At 50.4% G+C, this 14,624-nt stretch overlaps 1 protein-coding gene and 1 long non-coding RNA gene across 2 annotated transcripts in view; both read right to left on the bottom strand.

Moving 5' to 3' along the window:
- LOC114487211 (uncharacterized) overlaps positions 1-3,550 on the bottom strand; it is a 15,500-nt gene extending 11,950 nt beyond the window's left edge. Inside the window, exons 1-3 of the long non-coding RNA XR_008618555.1 lie at positions 3,217-3,550; positions 2,277-2,542; positions 501-1,722 (exon numbers count right to left, since the gene is read on the bottom strand). This is a non-coding gene — a long non-coding RNA (uncharacterized lncRNA). The remainder of the gene's footprint in view (positions 1-500; positions 1,723-2,276; positions 2,543-3,216) is intronic.
- Positions 3,551-3,557: 7 nt separating this feature from the next.
- The window catches only part of CRTC3 (CREB regulated transcription coactivator 3), a 116,543-nt gene continuing 105,476 nt past the window's right edge, over positions 3,558-14,624 (bottom strand). The window contains exons 15-19 of the mRNA XM_055088458.1: positions 13,170-13,272; positions 9,338-12,716; positions 9,010-9,202; positions 6,746-7,857; positions 3,558-5,910 (exon numbers count right to left, since the gene is read on the bottom strand). Of these exons, the coding sequence (XP_054944433.1) occupies positions 12,508-12,716; positions 13,170-13,272 (312 nt within the window). The 3' untranslated portion in view covers positions 3,558-5,910; positions 6,746-7,857; positions 9,010-9,202; positions 9,338-12,507. The remainder of the gene's footprint in view (positions 5,911-6,745; positions 7,858-9,009; positions 9,203-9,337; positions 12,717-13,169; positions 13,273-14,624) is intronic.

Here is a 14,624-nt window from a genome sequence, read left to right as displayed (position 1 = left end):
AAAAAAAAAAAAAAAAATATATATATATATATATATATATATATATATATATTTTGTTTGTTTGTTTGTTTTAAATTAATTTTTGGCTGCTTTGGGTCTTCGTTGCTGCGCGCGGGCTTTCTCTAGTTGCAGTGAGTGCGGGCTACTCTTTGTTGCGGTGCATAGGCTTCTCATTGCGTTGGCTTCTCTTGCTGTGGAGCACGAGCTCTAGGAGCGTGGGCTTCAGTAGTTGTGGCACGCAGGCTCAGTAGTTGTGGCTTGCGGGCTCTAGACCGCAGGCTCAGTACTTGTGGTGCACGGGCTTAGTTGCTCCACGGCATGTGGGATCTTCCCGGACCAGGGATCGAACCCATGTCCCCTGCATTGGCAGGTGGATTCTTAACCACTGCACCACCAAGGAAGTCCTGATAGATTTTTTAAAAATACATATTTTTTCGATCGGGTTGGAACAGGTGCTCAGGCTGCCATCTTTATTCAATCTCTCCACCATTAATTCTTACCTAATCACATAACTGATTTCTCTTGTTGTTTCTTCTGGTTTAATTAATTTATTTATTTATCACAGGCTCTAGGCGCGCGGGCTTCTGTAGTTGTGGCTCACGGGCTCTAGAGTGCAGACTCAGTAATTGTGGTGGACCAGGGATCAAACCCGTGTCCCCTGCATTGGCAGGCGGATTCTTAACCACTGCGCCACCAGGGAAGTCCGTTTCTTCTGGTTTTAAACTGTATTTTCTCCAAGATTTCAGGTCTAAAATCATTTGGTAAAATGTTTATTTTACCCAAGACATTTTAACAAGCTTGCATTGTCAAGCCACACTCTCATTCACACAAACCAGATGACCACGGAGAAGTTTTTGAATTGATAAATAAATAAATGAATGAACGAATGAATAAAATCAGCTTCTAGACCAGAGGCTGCCAATCAACCCGTCCTGGGCTGGGTGCCCGGTAACCCTGACCACAAGGAGGTGGAAGAACACCATGGGGTGCTCTGTACAGGCCACAGCCCCTTCTCCAGTTAATACGAAAGTCTCAGGTGTGGCTTCTTGGGCAGTCATTTGTATTAATATTGGCCATCAATAGATGTAATAATAATATCCCTGAATTGGTCAGAGGCATCTCTCAGGCTTCCCGGAGCCTGGGCCCACTGGATCTTCCATGTTGGAAACTCTGGGTGCCCTCTCATCCTTTTCTTGTGCTCTTTTCTGTGCTCCATCCTTTCCCTTCTCCTTCTTTGGTCCTCTCAAAGTCTGATTCTCCTGCTCTCATCCATCTCTACCCGTCTCCATGCCTTTCCCAGTATGTTCCACAGAACATCAGACGCACAAGATGGTCCTGACAAAAAGGACTCAGGGATTGAACACATTTGAGCAATGCCGACTTAGTTAACCTCTTGGAGGTGGGTTGGCACCTGAGGGCCCCTTGCGAAGTCCTTCAGTGAAGACAGCTTTTCACTGTGCTTAAGCAGCCAGTACCCGAGGCCTGCAGGAGCACTGCTCTGTGCACCCCTTATCAGCATTCTGCAGAACTAGCATTTGCCAGGCCCTGCCGTGGGGAGCGCTGGTTCTCAGGCCCCCAGGTGGGAAGTGATTCAACAGCGATGTTTGCAGTGGCTAGAGGTGTGTGCTGGTGTAACCATGGAAGCCCAGGGAGTTCTTTCTTCAAAAAGAACCTGGAGCCAGAAGTGACATGTTTCACCAACTCCCACTGCTACCGGCTGATCTGAAAGAGAAGGCAGAGTCAGAAGCAGGAGCCCAGATGGCAGACCAGCCCCCCGGGCTGGGGAAGACACAGAGCTGCAGAGATTCCCAGGCTGCTTCTTGGGAAGTTCAGCCTCACAAGCTGGTGAACTGAAGCAACTCTTTGCTCCAGGGCACTTATGAGGAAGTTAGTGGGGCAGCACACAGCCTGGGAGAACTGCTGAACAACCAGGCCTCCCGATGGCAGAATAAGGGCCGCGCAGGGGCCTGGGGAACCTTCTCTCCAAGGAACTGCCATTAATGTGGCTCAATTTCACTGACACCCCACCCCCACCCGGCTCTCCCATTCAAGCTTCAAAGTCCTGGGAGGGAACATCTGATTGGCCAAGCGGATCAAGCAAACATGCCAGGGGACCCTGTGTGCGCTGGCCTGGCTTCTGGGAGGGGAGGGCCCAGCAGCCTCCAATTTGCCTGGCTCCTCCTGCAACCAGTAAATGGGCCTCTGGCAGTGTGCCAGGCTTGTTGGAGGGAAACCAAGGCCCTGCAGAAAGCAGTTGAGGAAGATTCAGTACTTACAAGGCCAGGTTTTGAGCAGGTGAAGAATAAGCATCATCTGAAGTTAGTCCTGAGGCTCCTGAATCAGGAAAGCTGGTGCGTCCAGAAGATCCAAGTTTGGCTGCAGCTGCTCTGGCCAGACTGGTCAGTGTCAGTCACACCAGCTCCTTAGAGAGGAGGGTGGAGGCTCCACAGGAGCCCTCTGTGCGTGGCGAAAACTATTCAGGGCTCCTTTCAGAATGTGGGCTTGTTCTTCTCAAGAAATCCTTTTGTTGTGTTTCTGAGATCTAGCAATAAAGGACCCATTTAGTGAAAAGAGTAACAGTGAAAACGATAGCTAACATTTAGGAAGTGCTTACCAGGAGCAGGCACAACCCCATCATCTCTATTTTATAAATCAGGAAACTGAATCACACAGAGGCCACTCGCTTGCCCTGGCTTCAGAGCCACAGAGAGGCAGATTTGAACCCAGGTCTCTTAACTCTGGAGCCTACACCCTTGGCCCCTGAGCAGTACTGCATCTAGGTCTTGGTCCGATACACAGGCTGACCACATGTCCCTGTTTATGCTGGTTGTCCCGGCACAATTATTAACAGTGTCTCCTTTCACGCACCAAAGTGTTCTGGTTTGGATGACAAATATTAAGGAGAGTAGGGTAGGTGGAACCAGGATTAGCATCGCAAGATGCTGATGGACAGAGTTTGGAAAACCCAGTCCACAGCTGCTCTCATTGTGCCAGAACTCTGGCTCTCAGTACTCATTCTCCCAGGGTGGGTCTGTATTATATTAGTGACATGGCCTTCACTGCCCCTGGATACTCGGGCACTTTGTAAGGAAGGCTTCCAGGATTTTCATACCCCAAGGCTCTTTGTTTCTATTTGGACAAAGAGCTTAGTTTTCTCCCTGCTCCCACCCCCCTACATCTACTTACCAGGGTCTTCTCCCTGTTTTCATACATTACCTGGCTAGGAAAGCAGCCATTGTGGTCCCTGGTGCTCCCAGGTAAGGGCAGCTATGCCCTGAGTGTTTTCCCCAGCGGTGGGTACTGAAGATTAGGGCTTTGGAACCTTCTTGTCCATACTTGCAGGTGAGTCCTGGAAGCAGAGGCCTGGGCTCTCCACTTGGACTTGGCTATCCTGGACAGAGTGCTGACGGAAAGAATGATATTGGGTGCCATCTAGCTGGGCACTGGGGAGTCAGAATTGAATGAGATGCAGTCCTTTCTTCAAACTGTTCACAAGCCAGAGGGAGGGCAGACTCTGCTACAAAATCAGCCCTACAGTTAATAAGTAAAGCTGTGGGCACAAAGTGCATGCATCTCAAGCACAGAAGAGGAAATGAACAGAGAACGTGTATCGGTCAACTATTGTCACAACAATGCTGCATAACAAATGACCCCATAATTCAATAACTTACTGTTACAAGCATTTATTTCTGGCTCATGTGTCTGCACACTGACTGGGGCAGCCCTGACAATTTCAGCTGGGCCTGGTTAGACTGGCTCCTGGGCATGGATTACATGGAGGTCTACCCTGCCTCTCATTCTCCTGGAACCACTGGGCCATGCAGGGAAAGGTGTGCTTATGGCAATGGCAGAAACACGAGTGGGCGGGCTCTGCCACCAGCTCATGACAAGGCTGTACTCCAGGTTTTGTCTCCAAATATCTCATTGGCCGAAGCAAGTCACATAGCAGAGCCTAAGAGCAAAGGGGCCTGGAGGTATACCGCTGCCAAAGTGGGAAGGCAGAGAAGTAAATATTTGCCAAGCAATAATCCAGAACATACAAAAGGCTTCACAGAGGAGGTGTCATTTGACCTTGGTCTTGAAGGAGAAGTTGGGTTTTTTCAGGTGAATATGGGATAGGGCACTGCTGTCAAAGGGATGAAGTGTGTGTGTGTGTGTGTGTGTGTGTGTGTGTGTGTGTGTGTGTGTTGGGGGCGGGTGCTGTTAGGGTAGTGGTGGTGGCCTGGTCATAGAGGCCTCCTGAGCCAGAAATCTGGCATGTCCTTTCTTTGAAAACAAGGGACTTCCCCAGTGGTCCAGTGGTTAAGACTCTGTGCTCCCAATGCAGGGGGCATGGGTTGGATCCCTGGTTGGGGAACTAAGATCCCACATGCTGCATGGTGCGGCCAAAAAAAGAAAAAAGAAAACAATACTCTCTGGGTTCCCCACCCTAGTCATTTTCTTTATTTCCAAATTCTAAGACTTCAACTATGTGCCGCCAAATACAAGTTGAAGACTCTTTTCAGCAAGGAGTCATACTGGAAAGTATTAGTGCTTGTCCCTACATTGGGGATTTATGCCAGTTTCACTGGGCATAAATCAGCCAATTTTATAGCCCACCAACCCCCTTTTCAGAATTGAGGTCTCCAACCTTGCTCCTAGCAGCCACCCCTCTTGGCTGTGACCACCAAAGCCCTCCCTGAACAGACTTCTTGGGGACAAGTCAAGTCAAACATGAGGTGAATCAAAGTAAAGAACTCAAGAATGGAGGGCTGGGAAACCCACTCTAAAAGGACTGGCAGTGAGCAGGGGACCCGCGCACGCACAAAACAGGGGCCAAACAATGGTGGGAAGGATGGTTACAGGACAGGATGCAGGTAGTTACAAACCTTGACAATGTAAAAATAAGAACTCACAACATTTGGGAGGGGGGAAGAGATAGGAAGTGGGTGAGCTCATTTCCTCATCCTAAATTTGCAGGCTGTCAAGAGATGCCATCTACAGTTGAAGCATATTTAAAGAATGAATTCAGCCTCTGGATATTTTTCTTTCCTTTTAATTATTTGCAGCTTGGCAATTTATTTAGTTACACTTAGGCTTCTTCTTCTTCTTCTTTTTTTTCCTTTCTGTTAAACACTTTTTCCAAAAAGAGCAGGTACTGTGTGAACACTTTTTGGTAAAAATTTCCATCAATCTACCTGTCCTTTTCTCTGAATAGATGCATAGACAGATGTCTCCATCGATGCTTCTGGGGGTGCTGGCTTTCCAGAGCACTTGAAAATTTTCTTTTTTGTGCTCTTCAGTGTTACTGGAAGTTCTTTCTTTTTATTTATTTATTTGTTTGGCTGCTGCTGGGTCTTAGTTGCAGCACGCGGGATCTTTTAATTGCTGCATGTGGTCTCTTTTAGTTGCAGCATGTGGGATCTAGTTCCCCCACCAGGGACTGAACCCGGGACCCCTGCATTGGGAGTCTTAACCACTGGACCACCAGGGAAGTCCCTTATATTTCTTATAATGTGCGTGCACTATTATTGTAGAAGCAAAGCCTTTTATTTAAAAACTGAAAATACATTTCTGGAAAAGAGAAAATCGGGGGCTCCCTTCTGGCTCGTGCTTCCTGCGTGCGCTGCCGGACAGTCTGGTTCCCGGGTGGGTGAGGGGGGCGGTCCAGCCCCTGGGAGGCGTGGGTGCGTGGCCCAGGCACCAGAGGCCCAGAGGCGCCTCTTCCCCAGCTCCGCCAGCACGTTTGAACCTTGGGAACCCGGCCGCGTTCAGGGTCTGTGCTCCACATGTCACCGGGTGACTCTGTGCCGCTCTGGGCCTGCTTCCTCATCTGGAAACCCGAGAAGCCATCCTTGGCCTGCCTCACGTCCAGGTTGCTGTGAGGGATGTGTGATGTGCAGGGTCTGAGTGTCCACAGTGGAGCGGTCACTAGAGAGACATTAATACACTCTGCCATCATAGGATTCGATTCTAAGCCACGGTGCCGCCACCCCAGGCTAAAGGTTAAATTGGACAGGAGAGGGTCAGGTGGCACTGCCGTCTGTTTCCAGGTCCCAACAGCCACTCTATGCTGCAGCTCCATCTAGTGTCCACATGGGGACACAGGCCCATATAACTGGCTTAGGGTAAAATTTCCATACTTGCAAATGGTAAAGGGCTCATTAGGCAAACAGGACCTAAATACGACCAGTTTAAAACGCTCCTCCCCATACTAAGGTTTGGTATTTCAAAGCAAGCATTATACAAATTCAGCACTTATAAAGATGTGTGCATCCTTTGTTTGAAAGGACAGCGAATTCGTGCAACAAATGATATTTATAATAATTGACATTTATTGAGTGTTTACGATGGCTTGGCACAATTCTCAGTGCTTTCATTATGAGTTCACTGCACCCTCTACAAAGCTGTAAAACCAGGGTGGGGTTGGAGGTACTTATTGTTTCGCTCTAAGATAAGAACCCTGGGGCACACAAAGATAAAAGTAAAACCTGTCACTCTGCTAATTTCTGAGGGGAGGCAGAGGTTACCTAGTGGGCCAGAGAGGAGGGAGCCAGATGGGAAGCTACTGCCAGGCTCAGGAGAGGGAGAATGGGGGCTGAGACAGCCCTTAAGGACTCAGGCTGGATCTGAGGGGAGGAGGAGAGCTATGCGGAAGGGCTCGCTCTCCAGCGTGAGCATCAGGGTACTCAGAGGCTGTGATCCGAGAGGGCGGACAGTAGTTAGCAGTTTGAACATATTTACAGTAAGTCCCCTACATACAAACCTGCAAGTTGTGAGCTTTCAAAGATGCGAACGTGCATCTGGTTGCAGCAAGGAACCTGTGCCATCCGTGTCAGGTGTGAGTGACATCGCAGCTCGCCCTCCGTCTCCTGTTGCTGACGATCCTTCAGCTCTACCACCTCCCCCCTCCTCTCCCTCCTGCAGTCAGTAATTCTTCTCGCCTGTTCACTCGATGCCAGCCCCTGGATGCCAGCTGTTGTACTGGACTACTGTACTTTTCAAGATTCTGTACTGTAAGATTCAAAATGTTTTCTTTGGGCTTCCCTGGTGGCGCAGTGGTTAAGAATCTGCCTGCCAATGCAGGGGGCACAGGTTTGAGCCCTGGTCTGGGAAGACCCCACAGGCCGCGGAGAAACTAAGCCCATGCGCCACAACTACTGAGCCTGCGCGCCACAACTACTGAGACCGTGAACCACAACTACTGAGCCCGTGCACCTAGAGCCCATGCTCCACAAGAGAAGCCACCGCAGTGAGAAGCCCGCGCACCCTGTGCACCGCAATGAAGAGTAGCCCCCGCTCGCCGCAACTAGAGAAAGCCCGCACGCAGCAACAAAGACCCAAGGCAGCCAAAAATAAATAAATAAAATTTTTTTAAAAAGTTCTATTTTTTGTGTGTTTGTTTTTTATGTATTATTTGTGTGAAAAGTAATGATAAACCTATTACAGTAGAGTACGATATAGCTGATTGTGTTAGTTGTGTACCTAGGCTAACTTTGTTGGACTTGTGAACGAGCTCTCGGAACGGAACTCGTTCGTATGTAGGGGACTTACTGTATTGAGCCACCTACTACATGCCAGGCACCGTGGCTGTAGAATTCAGGTAGAAGACACAGCCCCTGTCCTTGCAGAGTCGAGAGCCCCGTGGGGAAGGCCGGTGTCCCAGGTGATGATGAACGCTTGCCGGTGTCCACAGATCTGTGAAGGATGGTGCAGCGGGCCGCACAGGGTGGAGTGCAGGTGGGCCTGCGCTGACAGGCAGGTGGGGTAGGAGGCTGGATGTGGGAGGTCATCAGCTTGGAGGTGACGGCCTGGGGACAGTGGGTCTGAGAGAAGAGATGGCAGGGGAGGAGGGTACACATCGGAGATGGATATGCCCTGAGAGAACAAGAGGAAAAGGATTTACTGGAGCCAGAGAGAGGATCTGGGGGGAAAGGGAGTGGCCACAGGGCTCAAACGTCAGGGGAGGGCCAAGGAGGAGAGGGACTGGACAGGCCAGAGGAGCTGAGAAGGGAGCTGAGCATGAGCGACTCTTCCAGGAAGGGAGGGAGGGAGGCAGGGCCGTGGTTGGAGGAGAGTGTTGTTTCATTGTTTGTTTTTAGCAAGGAGGAGACCATCTACAGGCTGAGGGGAAAGAGCCACTGGAGAGGATGGGAAGGAGGCCTGGCGGAGGGCAGGGAATCCTTGGAGGGAGCACAGATCAATCACATGTGAAAAATGAGAACCAGGTAAGGCAGAGGTGAAGGTGGGAAGGATGGGTATAGATTTGGGCAAGTTTACCAGGAAAAAGGATGGGGTGGGGAGCAGCTGGGAGCAGCTGGGACGCGGGGGGAGCTGCCCCCTGAAGGCTTGGAGTTCCTGGTCGTGAGGAGAGCAGGGCCCTGATGAGGGCCTTGAGGAGAGGAGAGGTCTGGAGTGCCCCTGGATGGCAGGAGAGGGACGGGGTTAAGGGACAGTGTGTGGTGGTTGGTTCTGGTGGGACTCCTGGCAGAGAAACTTCAAGGATCAGAGCAGAGGAGGGCTGGTGAGGGTGTCATGAAGGCCTCTGACCCAGTGGGCTAGGCCGGGGAAGGAAGGGACAGGAGAGGACAGGCAGACTGAGAGGAGGGACAAGGAACAGAAGCCTCGGTGGGGTCAAATAACAGGATGCGTGTGGACCAGAGTAGAAATGGTGGCTCAGGAAGCTGGGGTCAGAGAAGGGATTTCTAGGTTTTCAGAAGAGTCCCCTTTATGACAAGCCCTGCGTGTGGCTGGGGAAGTGGGTCTCTGAAGGCAGCTGAGGCTGTTTGCTGTTGGATAGGCCGGGGCTGTGAGCCCTGCTGGGACATGGGGAGGGGGTCTGGGGGTAGAAAACAGAGTCCAAGTCTTTGGTGAAATGGGAGACAGGGCTAAAGACCCGGTACATGAGGCAGAGTAGCTGGGGGAGGAGCATCAGTGGCCTGAACCTCAGAAGGGGAGGGGTTTCAGGGGAGGGCAGGCGCGGGGTCTGGAAGGGGCGCCAGCAGGGGGAGCAGAATCCTGAGCCCCTACAATGATGTCTCTGTCCTGGGTCCACGAGGCTTCAAAGGAACAGCGTGCCTCCACTTCCTTCTGAACTTCTCTCAGGACTGGGCGCAACAGCAAGTATTAAGAACACGTGAGAAGCGGGCCACGGACCAGAAATCTCTTAACTGCAGGCTGAGCTGAGCGAGGAGGGCTCTCCGCCAGTTCACCTCACCTGAGGCTGAAGAAAAACACCAAATGCACATACAACCTTATCGTGCTGCTTTTAATTACGAAAGATGTAAAATGATGCATTATAAAACTTGGAAGCTACTTTATACAAATTCCAATCTTTAAATATTGTTTAACAAGGGACCTGGGAACTAGGATACTGGCGGGAAGTCTGATTAGTTGCTGTGATGGTTCCATCACGAAGCAGCGGAAGACACACGCTCGGAACCGTCTGTGCATGAATCAGAAGAGCCGATGAGAGGCGCAGTTGGAAATGTCTTCAAATATGCAAATGGACTGGAATATAGATTTCAGCTCGGGTAATATATAGTAGACTTAGGAGAAATGAAACAGGACAATGGAGAATTCATGTTGATCTTGACATCACCAAAGGCTCTCCTGACACTGTATGTCCTGAAAACCACAAACATACAGAAGGGAAAAATAGAAAATACAGATAGGTTTTTAGTGCTATGCTGTTTAACTGCTAGTAAATGAGAGTAGTACAACCATCGATTTCTTGTGAAAAACTAAATACTGAAAAATAGTTTACTCTGAAGTCTGCAGCCACTTCAGATGCCGAGGACCACGCCTAGTTTGTTGCAAAGGCAGCAGTGAGAAGGTCAGGGCGACCCCTGTCCATGGGTGTCCTTGACGCCATGTAAGCAACGTGGGTTATATAATGCCCAAAACCTTTTCACAGGAAAAGACGGGATGGATGGACCTCAGGACAAATTGAATTCAGTGCTAAACCTCACTGTCATCATTATACTACCCCAAACAAATCACTTTTCCCAGGAGCCTCCATTTCCACGAGTCCCTGGAGAATGCCCGGGGGGAGCACACTTCGTCCTGTAGGTCTCGGGGTCTCCAGCTGTAAGATTGGGCTGCTGTGCAAAGAGAGTTGGGACCCTGACACTAGTGATCCCCGTGGGTAAGGCACTGTGTAAAGAGCAGATTATCCTGGAACCTCCACTTTTCAAAAAAAACCTCTCATAACATCAGCACTCCTCCCTGTCTGAAAGGCCAGATCAGATTTGGGGGTCTCTGACACAGGAAAGGCAGCCAGGATCTGGCTTCTTTTGGCACACTGGGGTGCTGTGTACGATGAAAGGCCCTTTTACTTTAACAAAAAGTCACTGCCCTCTGAGATCGGGAAGTTTAACTGGGAATATGGCTTTGAAGGGGAGGCCAGCTGCCTCTCCCTGAGCCAGAGCTCAGGCAGGGAGCACTCTGGTTTGACTTTCTAATTCAGTAGCGGGGGTTCAGGGTGAACGTGAGGCGGGAAGACTTGGGCTCCACAGCGAAGATGGAGCAGTGCATGATCGAGGTTACTGGAAAGACTGGAGGGAAGGGATCCCCCTGAAGACAGAAGGAAATGGGACAAGGTCTGGAGAGGTTAACAGCCCAGGACCCTGTGACAGACCCCTCCGGCCACCAGGCACACATGTCAGATTCAGACCCACAAGGTGCAGCCTTGCTTCTTTGGGTGGGAGCAGTCTGGACCCTTCAGCAACACCCCTGGTGTCTCCTGGAAGGACACTGGCTGTCTGGGCAAAGGCTCCTGCATCTTCATCCCTCCTTCAGTGTGTCTGTCCTCTCTGTGCTGTCTACCCATGCCCGCATTCGGCACCGTTGCCCACCCGCCTCCCCAGATGGCTTCCAAATCCACCCATCAGGTTTCTGGTCAAGGGCTGGCCTGGACTAAGTCAGAGGGGGCAGGTGGTGGTGGAAATATAGTTATACTGTTTTGTGCTAAGAAACTGATGACTAATGATGGTTTTATAAATCAGGCCTTCATTTTACTATAGACTATTTCTTCAACCTCAGAGAATGAATCTCTTCCTAACGCAATCGAGAGCAAAACCTGGGTCTGAGAGGGAAGATCTTTTGAGGTGGCCAGGACCCCTGAGGTCCCGGCAGGTGGGAGGCCTCAGTTTGCAGAGCCATTCTGGATGCACTCAGAAGACAGTTTCCACCTACCTTCATACTCTGGAGGAGAACAGGGCCTGCAGTCTAACCGTGGATTTGGTCACCTAGTGTTAAAAGCATATTAAAGTGCGTGCTTAACTTAACCACAGGCACAAGTGTTAGTAAAGCTGAAGCTCTGAGAAGATTTGGTAAGGAATAGGAACAGTGAAAGATTAGACTGCCTCACAGCAAAGCAGATTCATTCATTCGTGCATTCATTCACTCATTCACGTGTGCATTCGACGCACAGTTCTGCAGCACCTGCCCAGTGCCAGGCACTTGTTAGGTGCTAGGGGTTCGATGATGACTAAGGCACAGTCCCTGCCCTCAAGGAGCTTATGGTCTAGTGGGGTTACATGAACCACCCCCATTCCACAGAGAAACAGCTTCCCTTTGCTGCTGCGCAGCTGCTGGGTGGGCCTGACCCAGACCTCCAGCCACTCCCTCCAGCTGGTCTGTAGAGAGGGAGGCCTGTATGGTCCGGAACTTGTCTGGAGGACTTCGTGTGTCTCTGAGATACCTGCAGCCCGCTTTCTCTCTTCCCCAGCCTCCAAGAAGAAGCACCGTTCTCTTCAGGCTCATCTATTACCAGGGGATTTTTTTTTTTTTTTTTTTCAGTGACTGAATAAAATAGTCTTCCTTTTCCTCCTGTCCATAGGAAAAGGGGTTCTGAAACAGCAGAAAAGAGATTACAAACTTAGGGGCGGAAACAAATTAGAATTCAGTTTGCTTAACTCAAGTCTGTTCTTGGACTTGTGGTAAAAAGCCTTCTTCATGTTGGAATTGAGGCCTCTGAGAGAGCCCTGGCCCTCTGCTCTGCCCTGGAACATCCTGCCGCCGCTGAGGCACGATGGCTGGATCAGAGAAGGCATCATGGGGCTGTGGTACCGTTGCTGGATGCTGAGCCAACTTCCGAAGGCCTGTGGCCCCTAACCGCCCCCCCACCCTGGGTCCTTTCTTCAGCGTTGACTGAGATCAGTGGTTCTGAGCCCTACACGAGGCTACTGAGGCCTCTCGCTATATTTCTACACATTGACCGATTAGATGGCCAGTGAAAGATGTAACGGTTGTGGTGACGACCAATTCATCGGAAGCCCCAGAGCAGCCTGCCCGCAGCAACAGGACCTGTGCCGCAGGCCTGAGGGGCGGCGCCCAGCTCTGTGGTCTAGAATGAGCCACGGCGCCTGAGATGGGACCTCGTCTGAGAGCTGGGAGCCAAGGAATTGGTTCCTTCCGTGTCAGAAGCCCGAGATAAGTAAAGCGCAGGGGTGTAGCTGGCTCCATTGTACTCCGTTCCGCTTCAGCTGCTTCAGAAACAAGTCCTCCTGTCCCGTTCCCTTCTGATCACGGTCGGTCAGCTCGGAACGTCTCTTCAACAGAGGGGTCGAGCAGGCCCAGGCTGGAATCACTCAGCATGCTAAGTCCGTCCAGGCTCAGGGGTTCGATCTGGAGCTCTTCTTCCAATGGAAACGGAGTGTCCACGCTTAGGCTGACCTCGGGCATGCCTGCCAGAGCACTGCCGAGGTCTTTGAACAGGCTGGTGCTCGAGTCTTCTGGAAAGAGCAGCGGGAGGGGAAAACAATGCAGATGAGGAGGCGTAAGGGCCCAGGTCACTAAGAGGACACAACTGATGACAACCCCCAAAACGCTGTTCCTGTCATCTGCCCAACCAGGACAGTCAGCACCTGTGTCCCAACCACTCCTGGGCCTACGGTTTTGCTCTGGAATCTATGTTCTTTTCAGTCAGTCCCACAACTCCCAGTTTTGCAGGTTTTCTCCCCTGGAACAGTTGTCAATCACGGGAAATTAAGTAGTTCGGAAAAGGCTTGGGTCACCAGGCCCCTTCCCCATTGCCTCACAGTCTCTGGGGCTGGACACCTGCATCTCAGAAAGGTAAAGTTGAGCTGCAGGACTTTCATTTTCTGCTTCATATAATGTTATGTTGTCTAAACTATCTTACAGTGGTATCTGTAGAAACACAGTGAAATAAAAGAAGCAGCACTCACCTGTCAGGATGGTGTTTGGGAAATTCCCGCAGTTGGAATACAGGTTTGGTCTCAAATGAAAGGAGTCCTGTGGTTCTCGGGGACCTTGTTGCACCAGGGGCACCTGGAAGCAACAAAGGTCATGCTGTAAGGGACGGTCTCTGTTTCCAAGGACAGAACAGTGCAGTGTGCTCCCGGAGCAAAACCAGACGTGAACGCTCTCTTACAGTCCCTTCTCTCTAGGATCCCAGAGTGCCCGGCCGCTGCGACAGCCTACACAGAACATTCTGCTCAGGCAAGGGGATGCTGCGGTAGAGGAGGGGTCCCTGAGGGCCACACTTGTCCCTGTTTGCACACTGCCTGGCCCTCTATGCCATCCCAGGAGACACCACTGGCCATGGTTTCTGCAGGCCCTCTGGTCTCAGCCACCTCCCCTCCTCAGCACACAAAGGCCTCTGGAAACTACCACCTGTGGAGCCCTTCAGAGGCCCTGCCTGTAACCAAGGAAGTGATGGGCTCTTTTCCTCTTTGGTTTCTAGAAAAATGAAAAAGCAGAACCTTCTCCTTCTCTCACTCAGAGGCAGGAACCACAGGCAAGCCCCTCTCTGCGAGAAAGCCTCTATGAGGATAGGTTAGAACTGGGGCCTACTTTATTTATTTTATTTTTATTTTTTGGTTAATGAAAATTTATTAACTATATAACCTTTGAGTACCAGAGAAACTTCAATATGTAGAGATCACCATGAAGTTCCCAGTTTCTGGGGCTTACTTTAGGTGCCATTCCTGAAATTAATTTTTAAACCATTTAAAAAAATCTTTCAAAAGTAGGAGTTTCCATCATTTTTTCAGAAACACACTGACTCACCTAGACTCAAATGGCTTCTTAAGAAATTGGGGAGGCAAGGACTATTGGTTCTTACCATGAGGCTTCCCCATGGCCTATTCAGGAAACATCTGTCTTTATTTATTTTACTGTTATTATTATTAAGTTCTGGAAAGTGCTCTTCCTTCTCTCCATAATATGTCCTGGAGCCCAAACCATAATTATTGAATACTTTAAAATCTAGGGATATTAAAAAATGGTCTGTGTTAGGGAGAAACTAAAAAGCAAAAGAAAAAGCCTGAATGAAAGTACCTTCGGGATTGACCCCTGCCCCAGCCAAGACGAGCTCCCAGGAGGGCACACACTGTGCAGGGCACAGCAACTCAGGCCGAGGCAAAGCCCCTCCCTGGGTCTGAGTCTCCTCAACACGATAGGTAGATCTGCGAATTGCTACGGTTCCTTCCAGCATCAATGACTCTACAATTCTATGGCTAGAGTGTCATCACAAGTCTTCTACCACTTGTTCAAACAGGTCCTCTGCTGAGGGCTGACAATTAAATAAGGCAGCCAGCACCAGCCTCTAGGGCTTGGGGCGGTGCCAAGCTCTCCTAGCCGCTGAGCACACCTGAGGTCAGAGAAGTGCAGTACCGAGT

The sequence above is a fragment of the Physeter macrocephalus genome, chromosome 11 (genome assembly GCF_002837175.3).
Source record: "Physeter macrocephalus isolate SW-GA chromosome 11, ASM283717v5, whole genome shotgun sequence".
NCBI lineage: Eukaryota > Metazoa > Chordata > Mammalia > Artiodactyla > Physeteridae > Physeter > Physeter macrocephalus.
The sequence above is the reverse complement of the archived record's forward strand: the minus strand, read 5'-3'. Positions and strand labels throughout refer to the sequence as shown.